This window comes from Rhinatrema bivittatum, chromosome 1, assembly GCF_901001135.1.
Source record: "Rhinatrema bivittatum chromosome 1, aRhiBiv1.1, whole genome shotgun sequence".
NCBI lineage: Eukaryota > Metazoa > Chordata > Amphibia > Gymnophiona > Rhinatrematidae > Rhinatrema > Rhinatrema bivittatum.
In genome coordinates, this window is record NC_042615.1 from 310,061,358 (window position 1) to 310,079,965 (window position 18,608).

At 52.0% G+C, this 18,608-nt stretch overlaps 1 protein-coding gene across 1 annotated transcript in view; it reads left to right on the top strand.

Annotated features, from left to right (window-relative positions):
• The first annotated feature begins 2,104 nt into the window (after positions 1-2,104).
• Positions 2,105-18,608, top strand: part of C1H4orf54 (chromosome 1 C4orf54 homolog) — a 42,542-nt gene continuing 26,038 nt past the window's right edge. Inside the window, exon 1 of the mRNA XM_029597247.1 lies at positions 2,105-6,114. Within this exon, the coding sequence (XP_029453107.1) occupies positions 2,221-6,090 (3,870 nt within the window). The 5' untranslated portion in view covers positions 2,105-2,220 and the 3' untranslated portion in view covers positions 6,091-6,114. The remainder of the gene's footprint in view (positions 6,115-18,608) is intronic.

The window sequence follows — 18,608 nt, forward strand, 5'->3', positions numbered from 1 at the left end:
GGGGATTTTCCGCCCAGGCCAGCCCAGGAGGTGGTCTGCCGAGCGTGGCTCTGTCGTGGCCATGCTCGGCAGACCACGTGACCAGAGCGACTGACCCACCAGGGGATGCCCGCTCCCCCGATAGCCCAATCCGCCCCTGGATAAGAGAGAGGGCAGAACTAGCTTTGACTTTCAGCAAAAATATTGGGGCCGATATTCAGCCGTGGAGCAGTTAGTTAAGTTATCCGGATGCACCTAGCTAGCTAGCTTAACTGGGATATTCAGCAGCTAACTTTAGGACAGCCCTACGGTGCAAACCAGAGTTAGATGCATAACTTAACTTAACGCTGCCTCTCCTGGAAACGCCTCCCGCCCACCTCCGGCCTCCAATTTAAGCAGCGTTGAATATCATCATTTTACCATTTCGACGGATAGCTTTTCGGTTATCCATCTAAATGGCTTTTGAATATTGACGTCATTGCTTCATTTCTACCATGTGCTTTCACTTCCTCTGATGTGTGGACGTGAAATGTAATGTAAACAATCCCTGCCCAAGGAAAGAAATTCCTCCTTCTGGGCTTCATGTATATGTGATGGAAATTCAAGGATGATTAATAAAACTGTTTGGTTGAGCATCTCTTGGCAACCACAAGTCACCCTTCAGATCAAATTTAGGTCTGCAAAAATAACTTTTGACCCTATCATCATCTGAATGGTATTTACAGAACGTGCAGTATCAAACAAACACTTCTTTATGGCAAAAGACATTTAGAGGGTCATGTATAAAGCCATTTCTGTGGCTAAAACAGCGTTTTCCTGCAGAAATGAGCTCTTGAAAAATTGCCCAGCCGATATCTGGGTAAAAGCACCAGGCAGAGCCACTAAGTGCAGCCATTTACCAGCGCTGGGGGGGGAGTTCTAAGGGTCAGGATTTGGAATCACATGCATGAAAAAATTTAAAAGTATGCATCTAGTTTAGTCAGAAAAGTTACCGGCACAAAAAGGCATGCAGATATGACTGTGGGAATTCTCAGTGAAAGCATGCAGGTATTTTCACTTTGGAAATTAAATTAGTATAAAGTCCATGGGTAAATGGGATCCAAGGATTTTGCAGATACGCAGCCAGTCTGAGCCTTAAGCCCCTGCACTGCTGATTGCTCTGTATCATTGGAGCATCTGTATGTGGTCATCTCTTATCCTGAGATCGTTCTGCATCACATTCCCCTGTCCACTGGTTGAGCATTGCTTTCATGGAATACAATTTTTCACAAATTAGTGATTCACCCTCTGGTGGTGTGGGTGTGTGTGTGTGTGTGTGTGTGTGTGTGCAATCTTATGTATAGTAATGTGATAATCAGATATTGGAGCCCACTTAGGGTGCCTGGCTGCATGTCACTTCAATACGCTAACTTATTCTTTGATCTGAGCTATTAGGTCGAGCCATTTGTGTAGACATTTCCCCTTTAGTCATTCTTTATTGAAAACAGCAACAAAAGTCATGGACTGGAGGTACTTTTTGTCCCAAACATGACAGAGTAAGATTTTTAATCTGGGCTGAGTACTATCTTTTGTTTTCATTCCTAATTGTATCTTTACTTCTCTGACCAACTGAAAATCAGTTATATTTAGTAAGTTATCTCTGCGCAAGATGTAAACATAGCCAAGTCCATTTATAAAGCCACTTTTATGAGTTCATGATTTGCGCAACTTGTTGGGGGACATCATGTATAATTACTGTTTCCGTTCTAAGACGTACTGGGGTCAACAGAGACCACACAACCCCCCCCCCCCCCCAACCCAATAATATCACCTTTATTTAAGTTTTCTCCCCGGTTGCTGCTCGTTTACTGCGGAAGGGAAGTGGGTGGCGGAGAGTCTCTGTCACTTGAAATAATTGCAGGGTGACGTGTGCATCCCATTCAGGAAAAGGAGAATTTCCTAATGCTTTCCCTTCATTTCTGGCTGCCGGGGGGGGGGAGGGGGGGGTTGTGTGTGTGTGTGTGTGTGTGTGTGTGTGTAGGGGGTCGGGCTGCAGCAGATGCTGCCTGGATTGCTCCTTCTGTTACCGCTGGCATTCAGACTGACAGCTCTTGCTGGAAGACCAACAACTGGGAGCAGGAAAAGAACAGGGAAAGAGAGCTCGACGGTGGCAACAGAAAACAGCGGCCAGAGATCCGCCAGGCCCGATCCTTCTCCCGGGAAGGGCTGCAGGAGTCCCAGTGCTCCGGGCCCACCGCAGCCATGAAGAGAATGCTGGCTCAGACCCAGCTCAAGGCTTCCGCCCGGCCCAGTCAGGAAGGCACCCACGTGGAGATCCACGATTCAACCAGGGGCGCCGGGAACAGCCCCCAGACCATCAAGCTGAGCTTCGCAGGGAGCCAAGTGGCTTTTGTCAGACCGAAGCAAGGCGCTGGAGGCCCAGGAGTATCTGGAAACAGAAACCCCCTGCACCCCGCCTCAACGGCCCACAGGAAAGACTGCTGCCAGATGCGGGCCTGTCATGAGGCGGGGGGAGACCTGCAGCCTGCCACCTCCGGCGATGAGAGCGGAGAGAGCCCCCTGGACCCAGACGGTGCCACTGCCGCTACAGCAGATTGTGACTCTCCCCCTGGGCGGCGGCGGGGGCGGCCAGCGGGTGGCGGCGGTGAGGAGCCCTTCTATATCACCACCCACGAGATCCAGCTGTGCGAAGTGGACCACCAGCTGGACGATGACGACAGCATGGGCCCAGCGGCCTCCCGCTGGCAGTTCGAGGAGGACAACGTGATCTACTCCCTGGTGGACTATGCATCCTTTGGCAGTGAAGAGGGCACCCTCACCGAGGAAGACAGCGATGACAGCCAGGAGAGCGACTCCAGCTGCTGCAGCCCTGCGACCACCATCAGCGGTGGTGAGCGGCCCCCGGCGAGTGAGAGCACGGATCTGGTGAGCAGCAGCAGCACCACCAACACCACCACCAGCAGCGCCTCTGAAACAGATACCCCTGGCACTGGGAGCCAGAGAGCAGAGGGCCAGAGCCAGCAATCAATCAAAGCGGCTCCCCGGGCTATCAATGAGCCCAATGAAACTGTGGGGAAGAAAAACATGATCGTGGCTGCTGCCAAGCGTGGGAAGGAAGCCACGAGCCAGCTGGCAGGCAGAGTCAAGCAGCAACCGCTGACCACTAGCCATCCCCAGCACGAACTGGCCAAGCACATCGCCCTGCCAGGGCGCCTGCAGACTCGGGGCTGGGGTGCCCCCGCCGAGGCCTCCAGTGGTGCCTCCAGCGCTGTCAGTGAATTGGACGAAGCGGACAAGGAGGTGCAGAGCCTGACGGCCCGGGCCTTCCATAGCTTAGCCTACCCCTACTTTGAGGCAATCAACTTCAGCTCCAGCGCGTCCTCCTCCACCGTCTCCCTCCCTGAACAGCGCTGCTGCTCCACTGCCACTCTGCTAGACTGCAAAGCTAGAGGCGCCCAGCCCAAGGAGTCTATCTCAGACGAGCAGAGGAGCATCAGGGCTAGCGTCTTCAAGCAGGAGCCCCGTGGCAATCAGCATTGTCAGCTGCCTGTGGACAAGACAATAGGCAGCCAGGCCTGTGCAGGGGCTGCAGAGACATTCACCGGGTTCCCCAACCCTCCAGGAAATGCAGCAGCATCATCAATTTGCAGGGATGAGATTTCAGAGAGTGGCATGCCAAGAGAGCTGGGGGCTAGTGCTGGGGAGCAGTCCTGCCAGGTGGCAGAAGCCATGGAGGGAGTCCAGAAGAAGTCTCACCTTGCCTCCACTCTGCTGAAAAATGTCATCTCTAAGAAAATTCAATTGGAGCAGGAGTTTAAGATGGAGCGGGGAGAAATTACAGAAGCCATTCAACAGCGTCATTCTGACTCTGCACCGGTCAAGGAGCTGGATGGCCCCCTCGGAGTCTTCCAGAGGCAGGGCTCGCACTACCATGAGGGTGGCTCTGACTGCACCGTGGTCGCAGTAGACAAAATCAAGCAGCTCTTTGAGGAGAAGGCGTCCCCAAGCTGGGACTGCAGCCGGCAGAATGGAAGTGCAGATGCCAGGCTGCCCAGCCTGGAAGCTACTGTCAGTGATGGTCAGCTGAGCACAGCTGAAGGGCTCCTCCAGAGCAGCCAACACAGCGCCTTCCGATCATGGCACCAGAAGGAGCTGCAGAGACTGGACCAGAGCCAGCAGAAGGAGAAAAAAGTGGCCCGGGACAAGGACCAGAGGGCTGACCTGGGCGAGGTCTCAGTGGGACGCTCCACCAAGATGTCTCGCCTCTTCATGCCCAGCATCCAGCAACAGATGCCCTTCAACAAGCAGTCTGAGAAGCAGGTAACCAAGGACTCGGCCACATCTGCCCTCTACACGCATCAGACCTGCTTCAGCCATGGTGGAGACCATGGCAAGGAGCCACCGGCCGCCCATGTCACCACCCAAACACCTGAGATCCAGGTCACATCCAGGATGGCAGAGAGCAAGGACCAGCCCTTCAGCATTGCTAAGCTGCTGACCCCCAACCTGGCTTGGGCAGCTGAAGACAGAGGGCGACTGGTAATGCCACTGCCTCCAAAGGGTGAGGAGAAGCTGCCCCAGTTCCTGGTGCGGGATGTGCGAGAAAGCAAGCCCAAGTCCCTGGGCACCTTACACCAAGTGAGAGACGTCCGCAAGCTGATCAAAAGCTCCCACCTGGGTGGGAGCAGTGGTGGCAGCGGGGGCAGTAGTGTCTGCCCATCGCAGGCCAAGTCCAAGCTGGTCCTGTCTAATGTCCCTGCCTCATTGTCCCCGCTGGTGATCACCTGCCAGGCAGTGAACAACAAGGAGGAGAAGACAGGGGCAGACAAGCCACACCCCTCGCCATTGCTGGACACAGTGCTAGTACACAGAACCTCTGGCAGACTACCTGTGGCTACCATCGCGCCCAGCAAGACCAACCCCCGCTTGCCGGTGGTGAAGATTGTGTCCAAGGCGGCCAACTGGAAGATGGACAAACCCAAAGACGAGGAGCCAAAGGAAGAGCCCAGTGCTCTGCAGAAGCTGACGGCTGCTGTGAAGAGCATGGAGCAGCTCTACACCTTTGAACAGCATAAGTGGAGGCGTAAAGATGAGCTACTGGGGCCGGTGACTGATAGCCACGTGCTGTCAGCGCTGGTCAGTCAGGAGCAAGAGGACGAGGAGGAGGAAGAGGGAGAGATCAGGGTCCCCCATTGCCAACGTTCGGCTCCGAACACCGCCAGGTTCCACCAGACAAAGGCGGTGGCGCCTGGGTTGGCATTCCATGAGGTGGGAGAGCAGTCCAGGAGGAGGGCCCTGCGCACCCCAGGCACAGAGAGCAATGGCCCTGGCAAGAGCCTTGTCACACTCAGTGGTGCTCAAAACCTACCAGAAATTACCTGTAATTTTCCGCCTCCTCCCTCCAGCCCCGTCACCACCGCTAAGCTGCACACAACCAGAACCTCCAAAGCTACCCATCCTCCGGGGCTAGAGGAAGGTGGGGGCAAAAAAGGAAGCCGCACTGAGCAGGCAGGTCTGCATCCCTTGACAAGCAAGCACCAGCCAGGGGTCATCGACTATGGCAACTACCTGACCGTCTTGGCCAAGGGCGCTGGCGGCAGCAGCAATACGACGAGTGGGGCAGAGGGACCCGCGCTGCCAGCCACTGCCTACCCTCCGCTGCTCTTCTCACCACCGCTTTTGCCTGCCGCCGCACCCGACCAGCAGCGCAAGCTGATGCTGGACCTGAGCACAGGCCAGTATTATGTGCTGGAGGTGCCCAAGCACAGACTCTACGAGCCCGAGGGCGGCCGACGTCTAGAGGTCCCCGGCCAGCCCATCGCAACCCTGCCCATCTCCCCACTGGCCCTCAGCCCCGCCTACATGCTCTATCCTGGCTTCCTGCCCACAGGCGGCCCCCTGCTCCCGACCAGCAGCCTCTTCTCCGACAGCGGCTCCGAGGTGCCCGAGGCAGGGAGCCCCTATTTGCAGGCCATGGGCAAAGCTACTGCTTCTTCCCCCAAAGACCAGAAGCCTGGGGTCAGTATGGCCGCTCCCCCGCAAGGCCCTCAGATCGTGGCAGCACCTTCCTTCGATGGCACCACCATGAGGTTCATCGTGGAGCACCGGTGAGACGGTGCCTGGCTCTTTCTCCAGGTAAGCCGAGGAGAGGTGCCGAGGCTGGCAGTCCCTGCGAAATGCAGAAAGAAAAGTCGATAAACCAACAAAACCTAATGGCGATATCTTTTCATTGCAATAGCCTAATGCATTTCTGGCCAAGCTTTGGGGAGCTAAAAGTACCTTCCTCCCAAAAGCAGCTCATGAAATGTATTTAGTCTGATATAAAAGGTAGCGCCTTACTTTAATTTTGGTTTGTTAACTTGTATTTCCCTGCAGTCAAATGGATGAACAGGGCAAAGGCAGTCCTTTATCCAAACGACAAGGAGTAACACCAGACATGTTGGCAGATAAGGACTACTCTGCCCTCTCAGCCTGCCCCTGCCTGCACTCTCAGCTCTGGTTCCCTCCCCTGCCCCTCTCTGCTAAAGGGGGATTTCCCAGCTGTCGTTAGTCTAAGCTCGACATAGCAGGAAATCCCACTCCCCACTAATTATACCTGAGAGGGACCACAAAGTCCTGCCCAGCCCCTCATGGTGGCCGTCTCGCCCTGTACTGCTGCTTCGCCAGGTCTCGAGCTAGGGAGAGAGGAAGTGATCAGGAGACTTCATTTATTTCTTATATACCAACATGCTGGATACAAAACCTGCCCAACGTGATGCCCTGCATTAAAACAATGCTACAAGGTGGAAAGAGCTGGGAGGTGGAGGGTGAGGCTAGAAAAAGGAAGTGAAATCTGTGAAATACAGATGTAAGAGTGAAAGCTTGACAAATGGATGGGAGCTGGAGAGAATGACAGAGGTGGAGAGGGAGGTTGGAAAAAAATGGAGGAGAGACTAAGGCATAAAAATGAGATGGATACGTTGGAGCCACTTCTCATAGCAAACTGTTTTGTGGCCTTAGAGTGCAGATTTGAACATTTTTCACTCAGAACAATCATCCATCCCCCCTATCCCTTCCCTTTCTAATGAATTCACCTACCCTCCCTCCATATCTCACCCTTAATCATTTCCCATGCACTCCCCCATCCTCCCACTAATCCTCCCCCTTTACACTCCCTCCCCTTCTCCCCCTTTGCTCTCCTTCCCTCCAGACCTTCCCTCCAGACCCCTCCATCAGCTGCCTCTTGTGGCTTTCAAAGGTTTCCCGCAGCGGAAGCAGCAGACAGCATTTGGAAGGAGGGAGGGAGGCTGCTGGACTCTTCTGCTGGCCGAGTAGGGGGATTGATGGAGGAGCGGCCCGGGGGAGATAGGTGAGTGGATTACGGGCACGCTGGGGGGGAAAAAGGTGGAGATGGGGAGGTTGGAAGGTGCATCTCCCTGCCCCGCAGCTGCTGCTGCTCCTCTCCCCGCGCTGCCTCTGCTCTGCTATTCTCCCCAGCTGGGCCTCAGTGCTCTCCAGCTCTTTGCACAACTACAGACACTTGTATGGCACCACAGCTCCTGGTGAATTTGAACTGCACACTGCCCAGGGGAAGGCATTAGGGCTACAAACTAGACCCTGCAAGGGGAAGAAAGAAAGAGCGCAAAAACTCACTCTTCCGGGTGGTCATAATTGTCTGTTGCTGTGCCCATGTGGTAGTGCCCAGCTGATTCTACCATTCTGGGCACAGAAATTAAATAACATTTGCCACCAGAAATGTTAGTTTACTCCACCTCAGATCAAAGATGGAATTATATTTCCAGTGTAAGCTCTCTGGGGCATGCACCTACAGCTGAACAAAATATAATCTCTCTGAGGCAGGCAACTTCAGCTGAATAGTATGCACTTTGGTGCTGTGCATCCCATACTGTGCAGTTGTAGGTGGCCACACTGGAAATCTTACACATTGTAGGTGCCTTCCCCAGAGAACATGCATTGTAGATTTAACTCCTTTCTAGTAGTGAGGTAGAGAACCATACTAGGCACAACAATAGATAACATTGTCCACCAGAAATGTGAGTTTTAACTCCTGGGTCTGAGATCAAGTAACTTCCAGCATAAGTTTTCTGAGGCAGGTACAAATCTGTCACCGCACACCTACACTTGAACAGTGCATGCAGAGAGTCAAAGTTGCACACTGTTCAGCTGTTGGTGCCTTCTCAGGAGAGCTTAACATTTCTTCATCTAGCTTTAGGTACTTTCCCCAATGAGCTTAGGCTTTGGTTTTGCTTGACATGCCTTACCAAAACAGTCTTGTATGCTACAATATGCTCATAAGTTGAATGCTCAGTGCCGATCACACATGCAATACCATTTTGGCAAAGCATAGCCAGGAAAATGAAAGCATAAGCTCTCTGGGGATGGCACCTACAGCTAGCTGAGCAAAGTGTAAGCTCTCTGGGGTGCTAAACAGTTTACCAAAGTCAGGATGCACAGCACCAGTGTACCGTTCAGTCGTAGGTGTCAACCCCAAGGATTTACGCTGGAAATTAAACTCCTAGGGCTGAGGTGAAGCATTTTCATATTGCTGTTGGTGGAAATTATTCTACTGCTGTGCCCAGTGTGGTAAAAGCAGCTAGAAGCTACCACATGGGCACAGCAATAGTATGCGGCGATAAGTTAAAACTGGACAATACCACTTTTTGTAATTACTCTTTCTACTTTCTGATTGAACCCTTGATGCACAATTGTTGTGTGCACATATTGAATTAAAATACTAGCGTTTTGGTTAAAGTGGTATTGTCCAGTTTTAACTTATTGCCGCACATTATTTTGCTGTTGTTTATCTATATGTGTGTGCCCTTTACTCCGCTTGTCTTGTACACAGCAATAGTATAGCATGGCCACCAGAAATGTGAGCTAAGTTTTATTCCTGCTCTGATCCAGGGGTTAAATTTCCAGCATTGATAAAAAATGCCTTAAACTTTTTGCCCTTTAATGCAGCTCCCTGCATTGCTGGGGAATAGCTAATGCCTTCTTTTACATGGGTTTGGCATACTTAATGAAAATTCAAAAAGCATGCATGTAATTTATTCAGAAAAATTAGTATAAAGTCCGTGGGTTAATGAGACCCATGGATTTTGCAGATACACAGCCAGTCTGAGACTTACGCCCCTGGATCGCTGTTTGTTCTGTTTCAATAGGGCACCTGTACATGGTTGTCTCCTATCCCGAGATTGCTCTGCATCACATTCCCCTGTCCACTGGTTGAGCAATGCTTTCATGGAATATAATTTTTCACAAATTAGTGATTCACCCTCTGGTGGTGTGTGTGTGTGTGTGCGTGCGTGTGTGTGTGTGCGCAATCTTATGTATAGTAATGTGGTAATCAGATATTGGAGCCCACTTAGGGTGCCTGGCTGCATGTCACTTCAATACGCTGGCTTATTCTTTGATCTGAGCTATTAGGTCGAGCCATTTGTGTAGACATTTCCCCTTTATTCATTCTTTATTGAAAACAGCAACAAAAGTCATGGACTGGAGGTCCTTTTTGTCCCAAACATGGCAGAGTAAGATTTTTAATCTGGGCTGAGTACTATCTTTTGTTTTCATTCCTAATTGTATCCTTACTTTTCTGACCAACTGAAAATCAGTTATATTTAGTAAGTTATCTCTGCACAAGATGTAAGCATAGCCAAGTCCATATATAAAAGCCACTTTTATGAGTTCATGATTTATGCAACTTGTTGGGGGACATCATGTATATTACTGTTTCCGTTCTAAGACGTACTGGGGTCAACAGAGACCACAAACCCCCCCCCCCCCCAGACCCAATAAAATCACCTTTATTTAAGTTTTCTCCCCGGCTGCTGCTGGTTTACTGCGGAAGGGAAGTGGGTGGCGGAGAGTCTCTATCACTTGGAATAATTGCAGGGTGACGTGTGCATTCCATTCAGGAAAAGGAGAATTTCCTAATGCTTTCCTTTCATTTCTGGATAAAGGGGAGTGGTACTGGTGGGTTCGGGCTGCAGCAGATGCTGCCTGGATTGCTCCTTCTGTTACCGCTGGCATTCAGACTGACAGCTTTTGCTGCAAGACCGACAACTGGAGGCAGGGAAAGAACAGGGAAAGAGAGCTCAGTGGTGGCAGCGGTAGCACCACCAAACCACCAGCAAGACCTCTGAAACTGATACCCCCAGCACGGGGAGCCAGGGAGCAGGGAGCCACTCAGCGGGCCAGATCCACCTGTCAATCAAAGTATCTCCCCAGGCTATAAATGAACCTAACGAGGCGGTGGGGGAAGCAAAACATGATCGTAGTTGCTGCCAAGCGCGAGAGGGAAGCCATGAGCCAGCCGGCAGCCAGAGCAAAGCAGCAGCCATCGGCCACAAGCCACCGACAGCATGAGCTGGCTAAGCACTTCATCGCCTTGCCGGGGCGCCTGCAGACACGGGGCTGGGGCGGCCCCGCCGAGGCCTCCAGCGGTGCCTCCAGCGCCGTCAGCGAGCTGGACGAGGTGGACAAGGAGGTGCAGAACCTGACGGCGCGGGCCTTCCGCAGCCTAGCCTACCCCTACTTTGAGACAATCTTCTGCTCCAGCGAGTCCTCCTCCACAGCCTCCTTCCCTGAGCAACGCTGCTGCTCCACTGCCAATTTGCTGGACTGCAAGACAAGCACCGCCCAGCCCAAGGAGCCCATCCCAGGCAAGCAGTGGGGCTTTGGGACCAGCGTATTCAAACAGGAGCCCCATGGCAATAAGCAGATTCAGCTGTCCAGGAGCAAGTCGATGGATAGCCAGGGCCATGAAAGGGCTGCAGGGAACTTCTTCCGCCTTCCCAAGCCTCCTCAGGAAAAGGCGGCGGCATCATCGCTTTGCAAGAATGAGATTACAGAGAGAGATGTGCCAGGAGATCTGGGGGCTGGTGCTGGGGAGCAGCCTGCCTTGGCAGCAGAAGCCATTGAGGAAGTCCAGAAGAAGTCTCAGCTTGCCTCCACCCTTCTGAAAAATGTCATCTCCAAGAAAATGCAGCTGGAGCAGGAGTTCAAGATGGAGCGGGGGGAGATTATAGACACCACCTACTGGAATCGCTCCAGCTCCACACCGGCTAAGGAGCTGGATGACCCCCGGGGAGGGTTCCAGAGGCAGAATTCACGCTACTCTGAGGGCGGCTCCGACTGCACTGTAGTCTCAGTGGATAATCTCAAGGATTTCTTCGAGGCAAAGGCATCCCTGAGCTGGAACTACTGCCAGCAGGACAGAAGTGCCGGTGCTAGCAGGCCCTCCCTGGAAGCCACTGCTGGTGATGGTCAGCCTAATGTGGCCGAGGGGCTCCTCTCACGCAGCAAGCACAGTGCGTTCCAATCATGGCACCATAAGGAGCTGCATAGACTGGACCAGAGTTGGCAGGAGGAGAATAAAGTGGCTCGGTATAAGGACCGGCGGGCCAACTTGGGCGAACTCTCGGTGGGACACTCCACCAAGATGTCCCGCCTCTTCGTGCCTGGCATCCAGCAGCAGGCACCCTGCGACAAGCAGCCTGAGAAGCAGGCGACCAAGTGCTCAGCCACCTCCTCCCCCTATGCGCACCAAACCTACTTCAGCCACAGCAAAGCCCAAGGCGAAGAGCCACCGGCACCTTGTGTCACCTCCTGTGTGCCCAAGATCCAGGTCATGGCCAGGGCAGCAGAGAACAAAGATCAGCCCTTCAGGACCACCAAGCTGCAGACACCCAACCTCGCCCAGGCAGCTGAAGACAGAGGGGGGATGACAGTGACGCCTGCAAAGGGAGAGGAAAAACTACCCAAGTTCTTGGTGCGGGACGTGCGGGAAAGCAAGCCTAAGACCACGGGCACTATCCACCAGGTGAGAGACGTCCGCAAGCTGATCAAAAGCAATCACCAAGGAGAGAGCAGCAGTAGCGGGGCCAGCACTGTCTCCCCCCAACAGACCAAGTCCAAATTGGTCCTTTCCAATGTCCCCGCCTCACTGTCCCCGCTGGTGATCACCTGCCAGGCGGTGAACAACAAGAAGGAGGCGCCAGGGGCAGCCAAGCCGCAGCCCTCACCAATGCTGGACACGGTGCTGGTGCACAGGACCTCCGGCCGACTGCCTGTCGCCACCATTGCTCCCAGCAAGGCCTGCCCCCGTCTGCCGGTGGTAAAGATTGTGTCCAAGGCAGCCAACTGGAAGCTGGACAAACCCAAGAACAAGGAGTCCAAGGAAGGGCCCAGTGCCCTGCAGAAGCTGACGGCTGCCGTGAAGAGCATGGAGCAGCTCTACACCTTCGAGCAGCACGAGTGGAAGCGCAAGGATGAGCCGCTACGGCCGGTGACCGATAGCCACGTGTTATCAGCACTGGCCAGCCAGGAGCGGGAGGAAGAGGAGGAGCAAGGGGGAGGGGACTGGGCCCTCCAGCACCAGGATTCGGCTTCAGATGCCACCAAGTTCCAACGGACAAAGGCGGCCTTGCCTATGCTGTTGTGCCACGAAAGAGGAGAGCAGCCCAGGAGGAGGGCCCTGCACACCCCAGGAACTGCAAGCACTGTCACCAGCAAGAGGTTTGTCATGCCCAGCAGCACTCCAAAGGTGCTGGGAGCTGCCTGCAAGTTTCCAACTCCTCCACCTACCTCTGCTAATACCAAGATGCCCACAATGGGAGCATCCAAAGCCGTTCACCATCCAAGGCCAGAGGAAGGCAGTGAAAGAAGAAGAAGCAACTCCACTGAGGCAAGTCCACCACCCCTGCCCAGCAAGCACCAGGCAGGGGGCACTGACCATGGGAACTACCTGACTATTTTGTCCAAGGACAGCGGCAGCAATGGCAGCCGCAGCAATCCCCCGAGTGGGGGAGAGGCACTCGTACTGCCAGCCGCAGTTTACCCGCCACTACTCTTCTCACCACCACTGGTGCCCACCGCCCTGTCTGACCCCCAACGCAAGGTGCTGATGGATCTGAGCACAGGCCAGTGCTATCTTATGGAGGCACCAAAGCACAGACTCTACGAGCCCAACAGCAACCGCTACCTGGATGTACCCAGTCTGCCCCCTGCACCTGTACCTGTCTCCCCACTGGCCCTTGGTCCCACCTACATGCTCTACCCTGGCTTCCTGCCTGCCGCTGCTCCCCTGCTCCCAGCCAGTGCCCTCTTCTCTGACGCAGTGTACAAGGTGACCGAAGCGGATAGCCCCTATTTCCAGACAACGGGAAAAGTCGCTGCCTCCTCCCCCCAGGACCGGAAATCTGGAGTAGGCATCTCCTCCCCACCGCAGGGCCCTCGCATTGTGGTGCCACCATCCTTCGATGGCACCACCATGAAGTTCATTGTGGAGCACCGGTGAGACGGTGCCTGGCTGTGCCTGCAGGTAAGCTGGGGAGAGGGACCCATGGCGGCAGCCCCTTTAATAAAAACAGAAAGGAAGGCCAAGAAGCCAAAAAATGAAAGGCGATATCTTTTCATTGCAGTAGGTTAATGCATTTCTGGCCAAGCTTTGGGGAGCTAAAAGTACCTTCCTCCCCAAAGCAGCTCATGAAATGTATTTAGTCTGATATAAAAGGTAGCGCCTTACTTTAATTTTGGTTTGTTAACTTTTATTTCCCTGCAGTCAAATGGATGAACAGGGCAAAGGCAGTCCTTTATCCAAACGACAAGGAGTAACACCAGACATGTTGGCAGATAAGGACTACTCTGCCCTCTCAGCCTGCCCCTGCCTGCACTCTCAGCTCTGGTTCCCTCCCCTGCCCCTCTCTGCTAAAGGGGGATTTCCCAGTTGTCGTTAGTCTAAGCTCGACATAGCAGGAAATCCCACTCCCCACTAATTATACCTGAGAGGGACCACAAAGTCCTGCCCAGCCCCTCATGGTGGCCGTCTCGCCCTGTACTGCTGCTTCGCCAGGTCTCGAGCTAGGGGGAGAGGAAGTGATCAGGAGACTTCATTTATTTCTTATATACCAACATGCTGGATACAAAACCTGCCCAACGTGATGCCCTGCATTAAAACAATGCTACAAGGTGGAAAGAGCTGGGAGGTGGAGGGTGAGGCTAGAAAAAGGAAGTGAAATCTGTGAAATACAGATGTAAGAGTGAAAGCTTGACAAATGGATGGGAGTTGGAGAGAATGACAGAGGTGGAGAGGAAGGTTGGAAAAAAATGGAGGCGAGACTAAGGCATAAAAATGAGATGGATACGTTGGAGCCACTTCTCATAGCAAACTGTTTTGTGGCCTTAGAGTGCAGATTTGAACATTTTTCACTCAGAACAATCATCCATCCCCCTATCCCTTCCCCTTCTAATGAATTCACCCACCCTCCCTCCATATCTCACCCTTAATCATTCCCCATGCATTCCCCCATCCTCCCACCAATCCTGCCCCTTTACACTCCCTCCCCTTCGCCCCCTTTGCTCTCCTTCCCTCCAGACCCCTCCATCAGCAGGCAGGAGGGGGAGCACAGGAACCTTCCCCCTTCCTGTCTGCTGCCTTTTGTAGCTTTCAAAGGTTTCCCTGCAGGAGAAGCAACAGACAGCATTTGGAAGGAGGGAGGGAGGCTGCTGGACTCTTCTGCTGGCCGAGTAGGGGGATTGATGGAGGAGCGTCCCGGGGGAGATAGGTAAATATATTGGGCGGATTACGTGTACGCTGGGGGGAAAAAGGTGGAGATGGGGAGGTTGGAAGGTGCATCTTCCTGCCCGGCAGCTGCTGCTGCTCCTCTCCCCGCGCTGCCTCTGCTCTGCTATTCTCCCCAGCTGGGCCTCAATGCTCTCCAGCTCTTTGCACAACTACAGACACTAAGGGCACCACAGCCCTTATTGATTGTGAGCTGCACAGTTCCTGGGGAAGGTATTAGAGCTACAAAGTAGACAGTGCAAGGGAAAGAGATAAAGATAGACCGCAAAAGTTAACTCACATTTCTAGTAGTCATGATCACTTTTCCCTTTAAGCTGCACATATGCGCGCCCATGCACAACGCAGCCATGCCCAATTTGTTCCCCCCCTCCTCCCGCCCCCGTGCATGAAGACAAGCAGGGCCTTGGTAGAGCCATCCCTCCACAGCCTGAAGTGAGGAGACCGGAGGGGGCATGATGGTGCCCCTACCATCACAGCACGACAAAAAGAAGAGGTCCCATAAGTCCAGGTGCTCCTTCTTCTTCCTGCCCATGCAGCCCAGAAGAAAAAATTTGCCAGAGCTGCACAGGCAGGAAAGAGGAGTGTTGACCCACGTGCAGAAAAGGAGCAATGCCTGTAGCAGGGCTGCCGCATATCCTATCTTGCGGCAGCCCAAGAAGAGGAAAGGGGAGAGGGAAGCTGAGGCCCTGTAGAGAGAGAGAGTTGAGAGACAGCATGTGAGAGTGAGAGCTTATGTGTGTGAGTAAGACAGCATGTGGGAGAGAGCTGGAGTGTATGTATGAGAGACAACATGTGAAAGTGAGAACTGTGTGTATTTGTGAGAGACAGCATGTGTGTTTATGTGAAAGTGAGAGCCTGTCTGTGTGGGGGACAGAATGTGAGAATGAGAGCCTGTGTGTATGTGAGAGAGATAGCATGTAAGAGTGGGAGCCAGTGTGTATGAGAGAGCATGTGAGAGAGAGAGAGAGAGAGAGAGAGAGAGCATGCAAGAGCATGTGTGTCTCTGAGAGAAAGTCTGTGTGTGAGACAGCATGTGAGAATGGGGTTCTGTGTGTGAGAGAGCATGAGAGAGTGTTTATGTGTGTGAGAGGCAGACAGCATATAAGAATGAGGCCTGAATGTGTGTTTGAGAGAAGAAGGGAAGAAGACAGGTGGAGAGAGAAGATACAGGAAAAAAAAGAGTCCCATTAAAAGGAATTGGTAAAAGACCAAAAAAGGGAATGTGGAAAAAAAACAACCTGGGACCAATTGATTAGAAAAATAAGGTCAGACAACAAAAGTAAAAAAAATAAAATTTATTTTGAAATTTTAGTGATTGGCATATGTTATCTTTGGAAATGTACATTATGGGGTAGATTTTCAGACGAGCGCGAATAGCCTACTTTTGTTTGCGCTCCAGGCGCAAACAAAAGTACGCTGGATTTTAGTAGATACGCGTGTAGTCGCGCGTATCGGCTAAAATCCTGGATCGGCGCGCGCAAGGCTATCGATTTCGTATAGCCTGCGCGCGCCGAGCCGCGCAGCCTACCCCCGTTCCCTCCTAGGCCGCTCCGAAATCGGAGCGGCCTCGGAGGGAACTTTCCTTTGCCCTCCCCTCACCTTCCCCTCCCTTCCCCTACCTAACCCACCCGCCCGGCCCTGTCTAAACCCCCCCCTTACCTTTGTCGGGGGATTTACGCCTCCCGGAGGGAGGCGTAAATCCCCGCGCGCCAGCGGGCCTCCTGCGCGCCGGGCCGCGACCTGGGGGCGGGTACGGAGGGCGCGGCCACGCCCCCGGGCCGTAGCCACGCCCCCGTACCCGCCCCCAAAACGCTGCCGACACGCCCCCGAAACGCCGCGACGACCGGGCCCGCCCCCGACACGCCCCCGACACGCCCCCGACACGCCCCCCTCCGAGAACCCCGGGACTTATGCGAGTCCCGGGGCTCTGCGCGCGCCGGGAGGCCTATGTAAAATAGGCTTCCCGGCGCGCAGGGCCCTGCTCGCGTAAATCCGCCCGGTTTTGGGCGGATTTACGCGAGCAGGGCTCTGAAAATCCGCCCCTATGTATTTGTATTTTGTTTTTTCTTCAGTATTTCACTGTTCAGAGTCTGGTTTCTCAGGCTTTCCATTTTATTTTTGTCTGCATGTTTCTGTTTCTAATTTGTAGTCCCTTATTCTGTATTAGGTAAGGGTCTGTCTTAGTTCTGCATGTGTAACTGAAGTACAATATTTCTGCTGGCATGAAGTTTTTCTGTAGAGCTTTGTAGCAGTATGGCTTGTTCTATTAACCACAGTAGGTGATGTACTAGTGTTCTAGGGCATGGTATAACATTTGCATTACTGCCATGACATAGATAAGGCTGATGCCATTTGAGTTCTGAGATAGTGCTAATATGGTTTGGCAAGGTTCTAGGTGTTTGGCTTTTTTTTTTTTTTTACAGGAGTTTTTGTTCTCAAAGCGTTTGGCAGTGAAGGGTTTGTAGTTACTGAGATGAGTGTGTATATGGAAGAGGAGGAGAATTGAATGAGTATGCATGCACGTGAGAGTCTGGGGAGTGAATTAAACTCTGGAATTCATTGCAGAGGATGAGGTTATGGCAGTTAGTATAACTGGGTTTAAAAAAGGTTTGAATATGTTCTTAGAGGAGAAGTCCATAAACTGCTATTAATCAATAAGGAATAGTACCTTGGGATCTATATAATGTTGGATACTTGCCAGATAATTATCACTTGGATTAGCCACTGTTGGAAACAGGATGCAGGGCTTGATGGACCCTTGGTCTGTCCAATTTGGCAACTTCTTATGTTCTTCTGTTCTTAGTGAGTCTGTGTGCTTGTGTTTGTGACAATGAGTATGTATACGTGAGAAAGAGTAAGAGAGTGAATATACAAGTATGTTAGTGTGTGTGCATATGTGAGAAAGTTTGTGTGTATGTTACTACCAATGTTCCCTCTAAGGACTGGGTTGCTGTGCGCATAAAATTGATAGGCTTATTGCATCAAAGAAAGTAGTGCTCACAGGGTAATGAAACAAAAAATCTTTGCTTACAAGCAAAACATTTTCACATAGCAACCAGATATCGGTGCCCACTTAGGGTGCCTGGCTGCATGTCACTTGAATACACTAGCTTATTCTTTCATCTGAGCTATTAGATCGAGACATTTGTGTAGACATTTCCCCTTTATTCATTCTTTATTGAAAACAGCAACAAAAGTTATGGATTGGGTTACGAAAAGTCTCCAGTGCAGGGGAAAAGGAAGGGGCAGAAAAATTCTCCCTTTCCCCAAACATGGAAAAATACAAACTTGCAAAATCTTGACTCAGGATCTTGTCTCACACAGGTGCTGCAACCTCCTCTTACACTGGTCAAAAAGATGACCACCCTGAGCAGGGGATTCTGCTGGCCAGGGATGGAGCAAGTCAAAATTATAGAAACCTGAAAAAAACTGTAAAACTTCTTAATATCTCTCTTCCTTCCCGCCCTATTACAGGAACTGGCAAGGAAGGTGCTTCTCTGATCCTATGTCAGATTGGAGGGCCTAACTCAGAGAGCACAAATGAAACACAACCTTCCCTTCTGAAAGTAAACTACATCTGCCCTATCCTCATCTAAACTAGCCCCTCTTGTGCCTAAGGGATATCCAATTCCAGTCAAACCCTGGGGGAGATGCTGTAATGAATGGTTTGTCCCTTTGCAGCTGATACTCAAAGGCTGCAAAGGGATATGTATATATATATATATATGTATATATATATATGTCCCTTTGCAGCTGATACTCAAAGGCTGCAAAGGGACATATATATATATACATATATATAAATATATACATATACATATATATAAATATATACATATCACTTTGCAGCCTTTGAGTATCAGCTACAAATGGACAAACCATTCATTACAGCATCTCCCCCAGGGTTTGACTGGAATTGGACATCCCTTAGGCACAAGAGGGGGCTAGTTTGTCCATAATGAATGGTTTGTCCCTTTGCAGCTGATACTCAAAGGCTGCAAAGGGACATATATATATATACATATATATATATATATACATATCCCTT